This window comes from Osmia lignaria, unplaced genomic scaffold (assembly GCF_051020975.1).
Source record: "Osmia lignaria lignaria isolate PbOS001 unplaced genomic scaffold, iyOsmLign1 scaffold0001, whole genome shotgun sequence".
In the NCBI taxonomy this organism is placed as follows: Eukaryota; Metazoa; Arthropoda; class Insecta; order Hymenoptera; family Megachilidae; genus Osmia; species Osmia lignaria.
Window position 1 is genome coordinate 11,324,246 of NW_027478158.1, and position 13,732 is coordinate 11,337,977.

At 44.6% G+C, this 13,732-nt stretch overlaps 1 protein-coding gene across 1 annotated transcript; it reads right to left on the minus strand.

The window, feature by feature from the left end:
- Positions 1 to 2,135: 2,135 nt before the first annotated feature.
- LOC117611286 (uncharacterized) lies at positions 2,136 to 5,849 on the minus strand. Its single transcript, XM_076693037.1, has one exon. The coding sequence runs from the start codon at positions 5,847 to 5,849 to the stop codon at positions 2,136 to 2,138; it is 3,714 nt and encodes a 1,237-aa protein (XP_076549152.1).
- Positions 5,850 to 13,732: the final 7,883 nt, after the last annotated feature.

Below are 13,732 nucleotides of genomic sequence, written 5' to 3' on the forward strand. Positions count from 1 at the left end.
TTATCTCAAGGGAAGGGGCCTGACGGACATATTTCGAGATATTTCTTCTTCTTGTTGTTCTTCTGCACAGCTAAGCTGGAAGTGGCATTTGCTGCGCGCAATAGTGCAGAGTTATCTCAACGAAAGGGGCCACGGCGATTCTGTATCTCTATTATGTTGGTGCGGCTTCGGAACTTTTAAATATCTTGATATATCTCGAGAACTACGCATCTGATCAAGAAATATCATAAAACATAAAAAGTAGAAAACTTAATTCTCTACAAAAAAGGTCTCTTAACATTTTCCCATAGCTGGCATCGTTTCCGAGATATTTGCAGATTTAGCTCAAGGGAAGGGGCCTGACGGACATATTCCGAGATATTTCTTCTTCTTGTTGTTCTTGTTCTGCACAGCTAAGCTGGAAGTGGCATTTGCAGCTCGCAATAGTGCAGAGTTATCGCAAAGAAAGGGGCCACGGTGTTTCTGTATCTCTATTATGTTGGTGCGGCTTCGGAACTTTGAAATATCTTGATATATCTCGAGAACTACGCATCTGATCAAAAAATATCATAGAACATAAAAAGTAGGAAACCTAATTTTCTACAAAAAAGGTCTCTTAACATTTTGCCGTAGCTCGCTTCCTTTCCGAGATATTTGCAGATTTATCTCAAGGGAAGGGGCCTGACGGACATATTTCGAGATATTTCTTCTTCTTGTTGTTCTTCTTCTGCACAGCTAAGCTGGAAGTGGCATTTGCAGCGCGCAATAGTGCAGAGTTATCTCAAAGAAAGGGGCCACGGTGTTTCTGTATCTCTATTATGTTGGTGCGGCTTCGGAACTTTTAAATATCTTGATATATCTCGAGAACTACGCATCTGATCAAAAAATATCATAGAACATAAAAAGTAGGAAACTTAATTCTCTACAAAAAAGGTCTCTTAACATTTTCCCATAACTGGCATCGTTTCCGAGATATTTGCAGATTTAGCTCAAGGGAAGGGGCCTGACGGACATATTCCGAGATATTTCTTCTTCTTGTTGTTCCTCTTCTGCACAGCTAAGCTGGAAGTGGCATTTGCAGCTCGCAATAGTGCAGAGTTATCTCAAAGAAAGGGGCCACGGTGTTTCTGTACCTCTATTATGTTGGTGCAGCTTCGGAGCTTTTAAATATCTTGATATATCTCGAGAACTACGCATCTGATCAAAAAATATCATAGAACATAAAAAGTAGGAAACTTAATTCTCTACAAAAAAGGTCTCTTAACATTTTCCCATAGTGTTCAAAAGTCGGCGTTCGAGTTTGAGATTGTACGAGACCGGTTCGGTTGTAGGATCGGCAGTGAGACGGGAAAATTATGTACTTGAGTTTGCACAAAAAACAATGTATTTACAGACACTCAGTATGTACACTATTTACAGAAAATTGTGCGTTGCACGAGGGTACAATGATCGTTGATCGAGCTATTCGCACACGCGTCGCGGTGGATTCGAGATTGTGCTTGCGCTGTATAGGACCACGTGTTAGCGTAGCACGTGGCACCACGTAATTATATTAATCACGTGGATTTGCGTACGTCAAAGCTAATCGCGAGCTCGCGGTGGCCGTTGGCACTTCACACGCGGTTAACTTGCAGTACTAGATTCTGAGATTGAGCTTGAGAAATTTGCCTTTCGAGAAAACTGTGTTCGCACGTGTTGGTAGTATGCTAACCAGAACAATAATGGCCGATCAACCGGCTTCGTCGCAGCAAGAACCGTTGGCTTCTTTTTGCTGACGTAACGCTCCCTGATTGGTCGGCGTGACCGGCATCCAAGGTGGCTGCCGGTCGCGCTGCTAAGTGCTGCCGCGGTCCGCGTGCAGGCGGTAGAAATTACATTTTCGAACATTCCGCCCGCCATCAGCAGCTCGTAGAAGATGGTGATGAATCCTGATCCTCTACTGGTAGTAGAGCCAACTTTGCAATTGGCCGAGTTAGAGTTGAGGTGGCCGTCTTGATCGTGACGACCCTCGTCAGTCCATCTGGTCCAGGGTGAACTGCGAGGACTCGAGCAAGAGGCCACTTGCATGGTGGGAAGCGCTCGTCTGTAAGCAGCACCAGAGATCCAACGTGGATGTTGTTGGAAGGGTGATGCCACTTAGAGATTGATTGCATCCGTTAGAGATGTTGAGTTGACCAGCGCTTCCAGAATTGTTGTAATTTTTGTTGTATGAGATGCCACCTGGCTCTCGGTGAGATGTTGGCCTGTTCAACAGATGGCTCAGGCAGCGTTGAGATTGCTCTTCCGATTAGGAAATGAGCTGGTGTTAGCACTGAGAGATCGTCAGGGTCGTCCGTGAGAGGCTCCAGTGGTCGTGAATTAAGCGTTGCTTCAATCTGATTTAGAAGAGTATAGTATTCTTCAAAGGTGAGTAAAGTGTCACTCACCGTGCGTCTGAGATGGTATTTGACAGACTTGACCACTGCCTCCCACTTTCCTCCCATGTGCGGTGCAGCAGGTGGATTGAAACTCCAAGTTGTATGGTCGTCGACGAACAGCTTGGCCAATCGTTGATTGTCTTGAGTGCCCTCGACGAACATTGATTTCAATGCTGAATCTGCTCCGATGAAGTTTGTTCCGCAGTCGGAGTAGATTGTATGTGGAATGCCTCTTCTTGCAGCGAACCGTCGGTACGTGGCAACGAATCCATCCGTTGAATAGTCGGTAACCATTTCCAGATGAACAGCAGACGTTGTCATGCAAACGAAAACACAGATCCAGCCCTTTTGTGTTTTCGCACCTCGCCCCTTCCACGTCTTGAGTGCGATGGGACCGGCGTAGTCTACGCCGGTGTGTGAGAATGGGTGTGAGGGTGTAACCCGAGAGAGAGGTAGTTGGCCCATCAGTTGATGGGCACGGATCCCCCTCTGCCGAGCACACACAACACACCGCAGAATGTGAGATTTGACTGGAGCTCGTCCACCGATGATCCAGTAAGTCTGTCTGATGTGAGCGAGTGTGAGTTGTGTCCCTCCATGAAGCGTTGCTTTGTGGGAGTGATCTACAATCAATTCGGACAGACGTGAGTGACGTGGAAGGATTGCAGGGTGTTTACCTTCATAGGTTAACTGAGCGTTGCTGAGTCTTCCTCCAACTCGAATAACCCCTTGATCGTCGATGAAGGCCGTGAGTCGATTGAAGGCGTGGGACGATGGTAACGTTTGGTTGTTGACCATCATCTTGAGCTCGTGTGAGAAGTATGCTGATTGTGTGGCCTTGATCCAGAAGATTTTGGCCCTTTCCAAATCAGCTGGTGTGTTCGAGAGCCTCGTTGAAGCAGTTGTCCTTCTCAGTTTGGAGATGAACCTGTAACAAACTGAGGTAACATGAAAAAGTTTTTGCAAAGATGAATATTTGTGAATCAAGTCCCAGTGATAATCGATTTTTTGGCACGTTAACACGTGAGAGATTCCTGGGCGACACTCCTGCAGGCAAGTGTCGTCAGATGCGTTGCGTTGTACAGGCCATGATTCTTGAGATTGTAAAAGCCACGGTGGTCCCCTCCACCATAGCTCGTGTTGTTCAAGCTGAGTTGTAGTCAATCCTCTTGAAGCGCAATCAGCAGGATTTGATGTGCCAGGAACGTGCACCCAAGTTGCAGTTTGCGTTAGTTCTTGAATTTGTGTTACACGATTCCTGACGTAATCTTTCCATCGTGATGCGTGAGATTTGATCCATGTAAGTGTTACTTGAGAATCCGTCCACAGGTGAATTGTAGCAATGTTGAGTTTGAGATTAGCTTGAACGTATTTCAGTAATTTTGCAAGTATCAGCGCAGCTGTGAGCTCGAGTCGGGGAATTGTAAGCCTTTTGAGAGGTGCGACCTTTGTCTTGGAGCACACCAGTGACGTCACCTTGTGATCTGTGGACGGCGAAAAAACAGTAATGTAAATTACTGCTGCCATGGCGAGTTGTGAAGCGTCAGAGAAGCCATGTAATTCCACTGTAGAATTGTTGTAGGTGTTGAACCACCTTGGTATTGAGAGTCTGGCCAGACTTGTGAGATCTTCTCTGATCGCAATCCATCGTATAGTAACATGGGATGGCAGTGGATCATCCCATTTGAGATTGAGAAGCCATAATTCTTGCAGGAGTACCTTCGCTCGAATAATGACTGGTGACAAAAAGCCAAGCGGATCAAATATCTGTGCTACTTCAGATAATACAAGGCGTTTTGTAAAATTGAGATTGTGGTGAGATTTAGTAGTGAATGTGAAACTATCGTTGACAGTGTTCCATCGCAATCCGAGTATTTTGGTATTGCAGTCGTCTAGTGAGATTGATGTACCTTGAGAATTATTGCAAGGCACGATGGTTTCAAGCAGAGAGGCTTCGTTTGAGTGCCACTTTGCAAGAGGGAAACCGCCTGCGTTGCACAAGTCAGTTAATTGTGAAGCAATTTCAATTAACGAATCAAGAGAATCTGCACCACCAAATATGTCGTCGACATACCTTGCATATTTGATTGATGGTACTGCCAGTGGGTAGCGTTGACCTTCGTCCTCTGCAAGTTGCAACAGGGCTCTGACAGCTAGAAATGGTGCAGCTTTGGTACCGTAGGTGACTGTTGTCAGTGTGTATGGGACTTCATTTGATTCCTCATCTATCCAGAGTATCCGTTGGAGATTCCAATCGTCTTCATGTACTCGTACTTGACGATACATCTTTGTGATGTCCGTGGCGAATATGCATTTGTGATGGCGAATCCACAGCAAAACGTCGTTGATGTTGAGCAGGAGATTCGCACCAGTGTGCATGATGTCGTTGACAGAAAGTCCAGTTGTTGTTGGACTTGAGCCATTGAAGACGACCCGCAGCTTTGTTGTTTCACTGCCAGGCTTGAAAACTCCGTGATGTGGAAGATAGTAAATTGAAGAGTCGTTGGGCGAGATTGAAGAAGCCTTCTTCATGTGACCGAGGTCCTCGTACTCCATCATGAATCGCTGATATTGCTCACGGTACTCAGGATTTCGAGTGAGCTTGCTGAGCGTGCGTCGCAGGCAGGAGCGAGCTGTGCTGTAAGAGGTACCCAAGACTTTAGTATTTGTTTTGAGAGGAATACGCACCACGTATCGCCCAGTAGAATCACGGCTGTGCGTTGCACGAAAGTGATCTTCACACTCTTGTTCGTCCGGTGTGAGTTGAGATGTGTTTTCCGTTGGAAGCTCCTCTTGAATCCAGAATTTCGTCAGCAGTTCTCTCAGAGCAGCGTCGCTGTCTTGAGGGATTGATGCATTAAATGATGAATAAGCACGAGCTTGACGCCTCCTTGCTGGTCCAATAACGAGCCATCCGAATATTGAGAGCTGGGCGACTGGCATTGATGGCGAACCTTTAATTACATTTGATTTTATAATTCGTCCATAATTGTCGGCACCGATGATGACGTCGATGGGTCGTGGTTTGTAAAACTCAGGATCTGCCAACTTGAGACGATTGAGATGTGGCCAGTCTTGGTGGGGTGCCTCAGAAGACGGCAAAATTGTGGTTAGAGTGCGTAACACATGAGTTTGTATTGAGATCGATGAGGTATTGTAAAGAGATTGTAAATGTAGTGATACAATACCTCGAGTTTGTGTTGATTTCTTGCCACCAATGCCAGTGATGGAGATTGAAGATTGAGTGCGTTGAAGTCCTAGCTGTTCGACGAGATCTTCAGAAACGAAACTGAGCTCCGATCCGGAGTCGACGAGCAGCCTTGCGTTGTAGGTCGTGGATGAGGTGATGACTTGTGCATGTGCTGTTGCTAACAGCGTTAGCTCGGCTTGCGTCGCAAGCGAGCTTGATCGTTGATCGTTTGTGTTGGCGGTTGTACTGGATCGTTGACCCATTGAAATCGTGCTTGAGTGCTTGACGACTGCACCTACACTTTATTGTGTTTGTGTTGAAGAGGACGACGTTGTCGGATTCTCTTGTGTTGCCGCAGGCTTGGCTGTGGTCTGTGGCTGCGTTGCAGCCAGGTGTAGAATTGTGTGATGAGGCCGTCCACACTGTTTGCAACGGTGTTCAGACTTGCAATTCGCAGTGGTGTGACGGCCGCAACAATTTCTGCACAGAGACAGTTTGTCCACTAGACTTCGTCTTTCTGGTACAGGCATCGACCTGAACTTTGTGCATGACACAATGAAGTGGTCGGCCTGACAACAGTCGCACGGATAGGCGTGTGCGGCTGCTCTTGTGGTGGTGTTAGCCTGTGACGTTGTCAAGGCAGGTCGTTGACCTGTTGGTTTCGCCTTTGCCTGAGGTTGAGCAGGCTGATTTTTGGCCGTTGGCGTTTCAACCCTTTCTAGAGCCCGTGCCTTGGTCGTGAGGAACGCCTCCAGTTGCTCTGGCTTCGGAAATTCTTCAGAGTTTCCTAGGCTGGTTTCCCAAGCCTCTCGCGTAGTCTTGTCAAGACTACGAGAGATGTGATGGATGAGTGTGCAATTCCACAACTCGTCGGTTGAAGCAAGAGCGCGCAACGAGGTGTTGAAATCGCGCAAATTGGCCGCCACGTTGTGGAGAACCATTGCGCTCTTCTGTTGCACTGGTGGTGTCGCACAGAGCTTGTCAAGCAGAGATTGTACTATGATCCTCTTGTTCTCAAAGCGTTGCTTTAAATTCTTCCAAGCAATTGGGAAGGATTCTCCTATCGCCGGCAGATTGGAGATGGCGCGTAGCGACTCCCCTTGGAGGCTTGACCTCAAGTAATGCAGCCTCTCCACATCAGATAATCGGTGATTATCGATGATTATCGATTTGAAAAGCTCGCAAAACGCAGGCCACGCTTCATAGCGACCCGCGAAAGTGGGAAGCGTCAACTCAGGGAGTTTCGACGGCCTTTGTCGTGATGGTGATGCTGCACGCGCTGCGTGCAGCCTTGCGAATGCGGCCCGAAACTTGCACAGACGTCGTCTGATTTCGATGACCACGCTCATCTCGAGGTCGTAGCAATTGTCGCTGACATATGGATGGGAGTTCTGACCCGAAGGCCAGGTAACTTCAAGGTAGGAATGCTCCTTTTGGAACGCCTTGTGTATTTCATCGACCTGCTTGTCGATGAAGTCGATCTCGTCGAGAGAAGTTTCATCCATCATTTCCGGCATCTTGTCCATTAATTTGCGGAGGCCTTCGACTCTACTCATTTGCGTCTTGGCCTTCATGGACAGCTCCGTTGACAAGCCGGCAGGAGATGAGGCGCGTGTTACGCGTTTTTCCACCGTCGGTGGAGGTGCTTCTGCCGGTAGTACCGTTGGCACTGTCAGCGTTGCTGATGTCACCGGCGTGGGTGACGTCGGTCTTGAGGCCGACTTGGCTTCCTGTGGCGTCGCCTTGGGAACTTTGTCACCTTTCTCACTCATTCTAGTCACTGAGTTCGAGATTTCACTAACAACGTTGTTGCCGAGCACAACCCGTCACTGCCGATCCGGCTCGAAGGACCAAAAAAAATGGTCAAAAGTCGGCGTTCGAGTTTGAGATTGTACGAGACCGGTTCGGTTGTAGGATCGGCAGTGAGACGGGAAAATTATGTACTTGAGTTTGCACAAAAAACAATGTATTTACAGACACTCAGTATGTACACTATTTACAGAAAATTGTGCGTTGCACGAGGGTACAATGATCGTTGATCGAGCTATTCGCACACGCGTCGCGGTGGATTCGAGATTGTGCTTGCGCTGTATAGGACCACGTGTTAGCGTAGCACGTGGCACCACGTAATTATATTAATCACGTGGATTTGCGTACGTCAAAGCTAATCGCGAGCTCGCGGTGGCCGTTGGCACTTCACACGCGGTTAACTTGCAGTACTAGATTCTGAGATTGAGCTTGAGAAATTTGCCTTTCGAGAAAACTGTGTTCGCACGTGTTGGTAGTATGCTAACCAGAACAATAATGGCCGATCAACCGGCTTCGTCGCAGCAAGAACCGTTGGCTTCTTTTTGCTGACGTAACGCTCCCTGATTGGTCGGCGTGACCGGCATCCAAGGTGGCTGCCGGTCGCGCTGCTAAGTGCTGCCGCGGTCCGCGTGCAGGCGGTAGAAATTACATTTTCGAACACATAGCTGGCATCGTTTCCGAGATATTTGCAGATTTAGCTCAAGGGAAGGGGCCTGACGGACATATTCCGAGATATTTCTTCTTCTTGTTGTTCCTCTTCTGCACAGCTAGGCTGGAAGTGGCATTTGCAGCTCGCAATAGTGCAGAGTTATCTCAAAGAAAGGGGCCACGGTGTTTCTGTATCTCTATTATGTTGGTGCGGCTTCGGAACTTTTAAATATCTTGATATATCTCGAGAACTACGCATCTGATCAAAAAATATCGTAGAACATAAAAAGTAGGAAACTTAATTCTCTACAAATAAGGTCTCTAAACATTTTGCCATAGCTCGCATGGTTTCCGAGATATTTGCAGATTTATCTCAAGGGAAGGGGCCTGACGGACATATTTCGAGATATTCCTTCTTCTTGTTGTTCTTCTGCTGCACAGCTAAGCTGGAAGTGGCATTTGCAGCTCGCAATAGTGCAGAGTTACCTCAAAGAAAGGGGCCACGGTGTTTCTGTATCTCTATTATGTTGGTGCCGCTTCGGAACTTTTAAATATCAGGATATATCTCGAGAACTACGCATCTGATCAAAAAATATCATAGAACATAAAAAGTAGGAAACTTAATTCTCTACAAAAATGGTCTCTTAACATTTTGCCATAGCTCGCTTCGTTTCCGAGATATTTGCAGATTTATCTCAAGGGAAGGGGCCTGACGGACATATTTCGAGATATTTCTTCTTCTTGTTGTTCTTCTTCTGCACAGCTAAGCTGGAAGTGGCATTTGCAGCTCGCAGTAGTGCAGAGTTATCTCAAAGAAAGGGGCCACGGTGTTTCTGTATCTCTATTATGTTGGTGCGGCTTCGGAACTTTTAAATATCTTGATATATCTCGAGAACTACGCATCTGATCAAAAAATATCATAGAACATAAAAAGTAGGAAACCTAATTTTCTACAAAAAAGGTCTCTAAACATTTTGCCATAGCTCGCATGGTATCCGAGATATTTGCAGATTTATCTCAAGGGAAGGGGCCTGACGGACATATTTCGAGATATTCCTTCTTCTTGTTGTTCTTCTGCTGCACAGCTAAGCTGGAAGTGGCATTTGCAGCTCGCAATAGTGCAGAGTTACCTCAAAGAAAGGGGCCACGGTGTTTCTGTATCTCTATTATGTTGGTGCCGCTTCGGAACTTTTAAATATCAGGATATATCTCGAGAACTACGCATCTGATCAAAAAATATCATAGAACATAAAAAGTAGGAAACTTAATTCTCTACAAAAATGGTCTCTTAACATTTTGCCATAGCTCGCTTCGTTTCCGAGATATTTGCAGATTTATCTCAAGGGAAGGGGCCTGACGGACATATTTCGAGATATTTCTTCTTCTTGTTGTTCTTCTTCTGCACAGCTAAGCTGGAAGTGGCATTTGCAGCTCGCAGTAGTGCAGAGTTATCTCAAAGAAAGGGGCCACGGTGTTTCTGTATCTCTATTATGTTGGTGCGGCTTCGGAACTTTTAAATATCTTGATATATCTCGAGAACTACGCATCTGATCAGAAAATATCATAGAACATAAAAAGTAGGAAACTTAATTCTCTACAAAAAAGGTCTCTTAACATTTTGCCATAGCTCGCTTCGTTTCCGAGATATTTGCAGATTTATCTCAAGGGAAGGGGCCTGACGGACATATTTCGAGATATTTCTTCTTCTTGTTGTTCTTCTTCTGCACAGCTAAGCTGGAAGTGGCATTTGCAGCTCGCAGTAGTGCAGAGTTATCTTAAAGAAAGGGGCCACGGTGTTTCTGTATCTCTATTATGTTGGTGCGGCTTCGGAACTTTGAAATATCTTGATATATCTCGAGAACTACGCATCTGATCAAAAAATATCATAGAACATAAAAAGTAGGAAACCTAATTTTCTACAAAAAAGGTCTCTTAACATTTTGCCGTAGCTCGCTTCGTTTCCGAGATATTTGCAGATTTATCTCAAGGGAAGGGGCCTGACGGACATATTTCGAGATATTTCTTCTTCTTGTTGTTCTTCTTCTGCACAGCTAAGCTGGAAGTGGCATTTGCAGCGCGCAATAGTGCAGAGTTATCTCAAAGAAAGGGGCCACGGTGTTTCTGTATCTCTATTATGTTGGTGCGGCTTCGGAACTTTTAAATATCTTGATATATCTCGAGAACTACGCATCTGATCAAAAAATATCATAGAACATAAAAAGTAGGAAACTTAATTCTCTACAAAAAAGGTCTCTTAACATTTTCCCATAACTGGCATCGTTTCCGAGATATTTGCAGATTTAACTCAAGGGAAGGGGCCTGACGGACATATTCCGAGATATTTCTTCTTCTTGTTGTTCCTCTTCTGCACAGCTAAGCTGGAAGTGGCATTTGCAGCTCGCAATAGTGCAGAGTTATCTCAAAGAAAGGGGCCACGGTGTTTCTGTACCTCTATTATGTTGGTGCAGCTTCGGAGCTTTTAAATATCTTGATATATCTCGAGAACTACGCATCTGATCAAAAAATATCATAGAACATAAAAAGTAGGAAACTTAATTCTCTACAAAAAAGGTCTCTTAACATTTTCCCATAGCTGGCATCGTTTCCGAGATATTTGCAGATTTAGCTCAAGGGAAGGGGCCTGACGGACATATTCCGAGATATTTCTTCCTCTTGTTGTTCCTCTTCTGCACAGCTAAGCTGGAAGTGGCATTTGCAGGTCGCAATAGTGCAGAGTTATCTCAAAGAAAGGGGCCACGGTGTTTCTGTATCTCTATTATGTTGGTGCGGCTTCGGAACTTTTAAATATCTCGATATATCTCGAAAACTACGCTTCTGATCAAAAAATATCAGAGAACGTAAATTGTAGGAAACATAATTCTCTACAAAAAAGGTCTCTTAACATTTTGCCATAGCTCGCTTCGTTTCCGAGATATTTGCAGATTTATCTCAAGGGAAGGGGCCTGACGGACATATTTCGAGATATTTCTTCTTCTTGTTGTTCTTCTTCTGCACAGCTAAGCTGGAAGTGGCATTTGCAGCTCGCAATAGTGCAGAGTTATCTCAAAGAAAGGGGCCACGATGTTTCTGTATCTCTATTATGTTGGTGCGGCTTCGAAACTTTTAAATATCTTGATATATCTCGAGAACTACGTATCTGATCAAAAAATATCGTAGAACATAAAAAGTAGGAAACTTAATTCTCTACAAATAAGGTCTCTAAACATTTTGCCATAGCTCGCATGGTATCCGAGATATTTGCAGATTTATCTCAAGGGAAGGGGCCTGACGGACATATTTCGAGATATTCCTTCTTCTTGTTGTTCTTCTGCTGCACAGCTAAGCTGGAAGTGGCATTTGCAGCTCGCAATAGTGCAGAGTTACCTCAAAGAAAGGGGCCACGGTGTTTCTGTATCTCTATTATGTTGGTGCCGCTTCGGAACTTTTAAATATCAGGATATATCTCGAGAACTACGCATCTGATCAAAAAATATCATAGAACATAAAAAGTAGGAAACTTAATTCTCTACAAAAATGGTCTCTTAACATTTTGCCATAGCTCGCTTCGTTTCCGAGATATTTGCAGATTTATCTCAAGGGAAGGGGCCTGACGGACATATTTCGAGATATTTCTTCTTCTTGTTGTTCTTCTTCTGCACAGCTAAGCTGGAAGTGGCATTTGCAGCTCGCAGTAGTGCAGAGTTATCTCAAAGAAAGGGGCCACGGTGTTTCTGTATCTCTATTATGTTGGTGCGGCTTCGGAACTTTTAAATATCTTGATATATCTCGAGAACTACGCATCTGATCAGAAAATATCATAGAACATAAAAAGTAGGAAACTTAATTCTCTACAAAAAAGGTCTCTTAAGATTTTGCCATAGCTCGCTTCGTTTCCGAGATATTTGCAGATTTATCTCAAGGGAAGGGGCCTGACGGACATATTTCGAGATATTTCTTCTTCTTGTTGTTCTTCTTCTGCACAGCTAAGCTGGAAGTGGCATTTGCAGCGCGCAATAGTGCAGAGTTATCTCAAAGAAAGGGGCCACGGTGTTTCTGTATCTCTATTATGTTGGTGCGGCTTCGGAACTTTTAAATATCTTGATATATCTCGAGAACTACGCATCTCATCAAAAAATATCATAGAACATAAAAAGTAGGAAACTTAATTCTCTACAAAAAAGGTCTCTTAACATTTTCCCATAACTGGCATCGTTTCCGAGATATTTGCAGATTTAGCTCAAGGGAAGGGGCCTGACGGACATATTCCGAGATATTTCTTCTTCTTGTTGTTCCTCTTCTGCACAGCTAAGCTGGAAGTGGCATTTGCAGCTCGCAATAGTGCAGAGTTATCTCAAAGAAAGGGGCCACGGTGTTTCTGTACCTCTATTATGTTGGTGCAGCTTCGGAGCTTTTAAATATCTTGATATATCTCGAGAACTACGCATCTGATCAAAAAATATCATAGAACATAAAAAGTAGGAAACTTAATTCTCTACAAAAAAGGTCTCTTAACATTTTCCCATAGCTGGCATCGTTTCCGAGATATTTGCAGATTTAGCTCAAGGGAAGGGGCCTGACGGACATGTTCCGAGATATTTCTTCTTCTTGTTGTTCCTCTTCTGCACAGCTAAGCTGGAAGTGGCATTTGCAGGTCGCAATAGTGCAGAGTTATCTCAAAGAAAGGGGCCACGGTGTTTCTGTATCTCTATTATGTTGGTGCGGCTTCGGAACTTTTAAATATCTCGATATATCTCGAAAACTACGCTTCTGATCAGAAAATATCAGAGAACGTAAATTGTAGGAAACATAATTCTCTACAAAAAAGGTCTCTTAACATTTTGCCATAGCTCGCTTCGTTTCCGAGATATTTGCAGATTTATCTCAAGGGAAGGGGCCTGACGGACATATTTCGAGATATTTCTTCTTCTTGTTGTTCTTCTTCTGCACAGCTAAGCTGGAAGTGGCATTTGCAGCTCGCAATAGTGCAGAGTTATCTCAAAGAAAGGGGCCACGGTGTTTCTGTATCTCTATTATGTTGGTGCGGCTTCGGAACTTTTAAATATCTTGATATATCTCGAGAACTACGCATCTGATCAAAAAATATCGTAGAACATAAAAAGTAGGAAACTTAATTCTCTACAAATAAGGTCTCTAAACATTTTGCCATAGCTCGCATGGTTTCCGAGATATTTGCAGATTTATCTCAAGGGAAGGGGCCTGACGGACATATTTCGAGATATTCCTTCTTCTTGTTGTTCTTCTGCTGCACAGCTAAGCTGGAAGTGGCATTTGCAGCTCGCAATAGTGCAGAGTTACCTCAAAGAAAGGGGCCACGGTGTTTCTGTATCTCTATTATGTTGGTGCCGCTTCGGAACTTTTAAATATCAGGATATATCTCGAGAACTACGCATCTGATCAAAAAATATCATAGAACATAAAAAGTAGGAAACTTAATTCTCTACAAAAATGGTCTCTTAACATTTTGCCATAGCTCGCTTCGTTTCCGAGATATTTGCAGATTTATCTCAAGGGAAGGGGCCTGACGGACATATTTCGAGATATTTCTTCTTCTTGTTGTTCTTCTTCTGCACAGCTAAGCTGGAAGTGGCATTTGCAGCTCGCAGTAGTGCAGAGTTATCTCAAAGAAAGGGGCCACGGTGTTTCTGTATCTCTATTATGTTGGTGCGGC

Bases quoted from the DNA above. Each gene is read 5' to 3' on its own strand.
- LOC117611286 (XM_076693037.1), bottom strand. From the start codon at position 5,849: ATGGGTCAACGATCCAGTACAACCGCCAACACAAACGATCAACGATCA.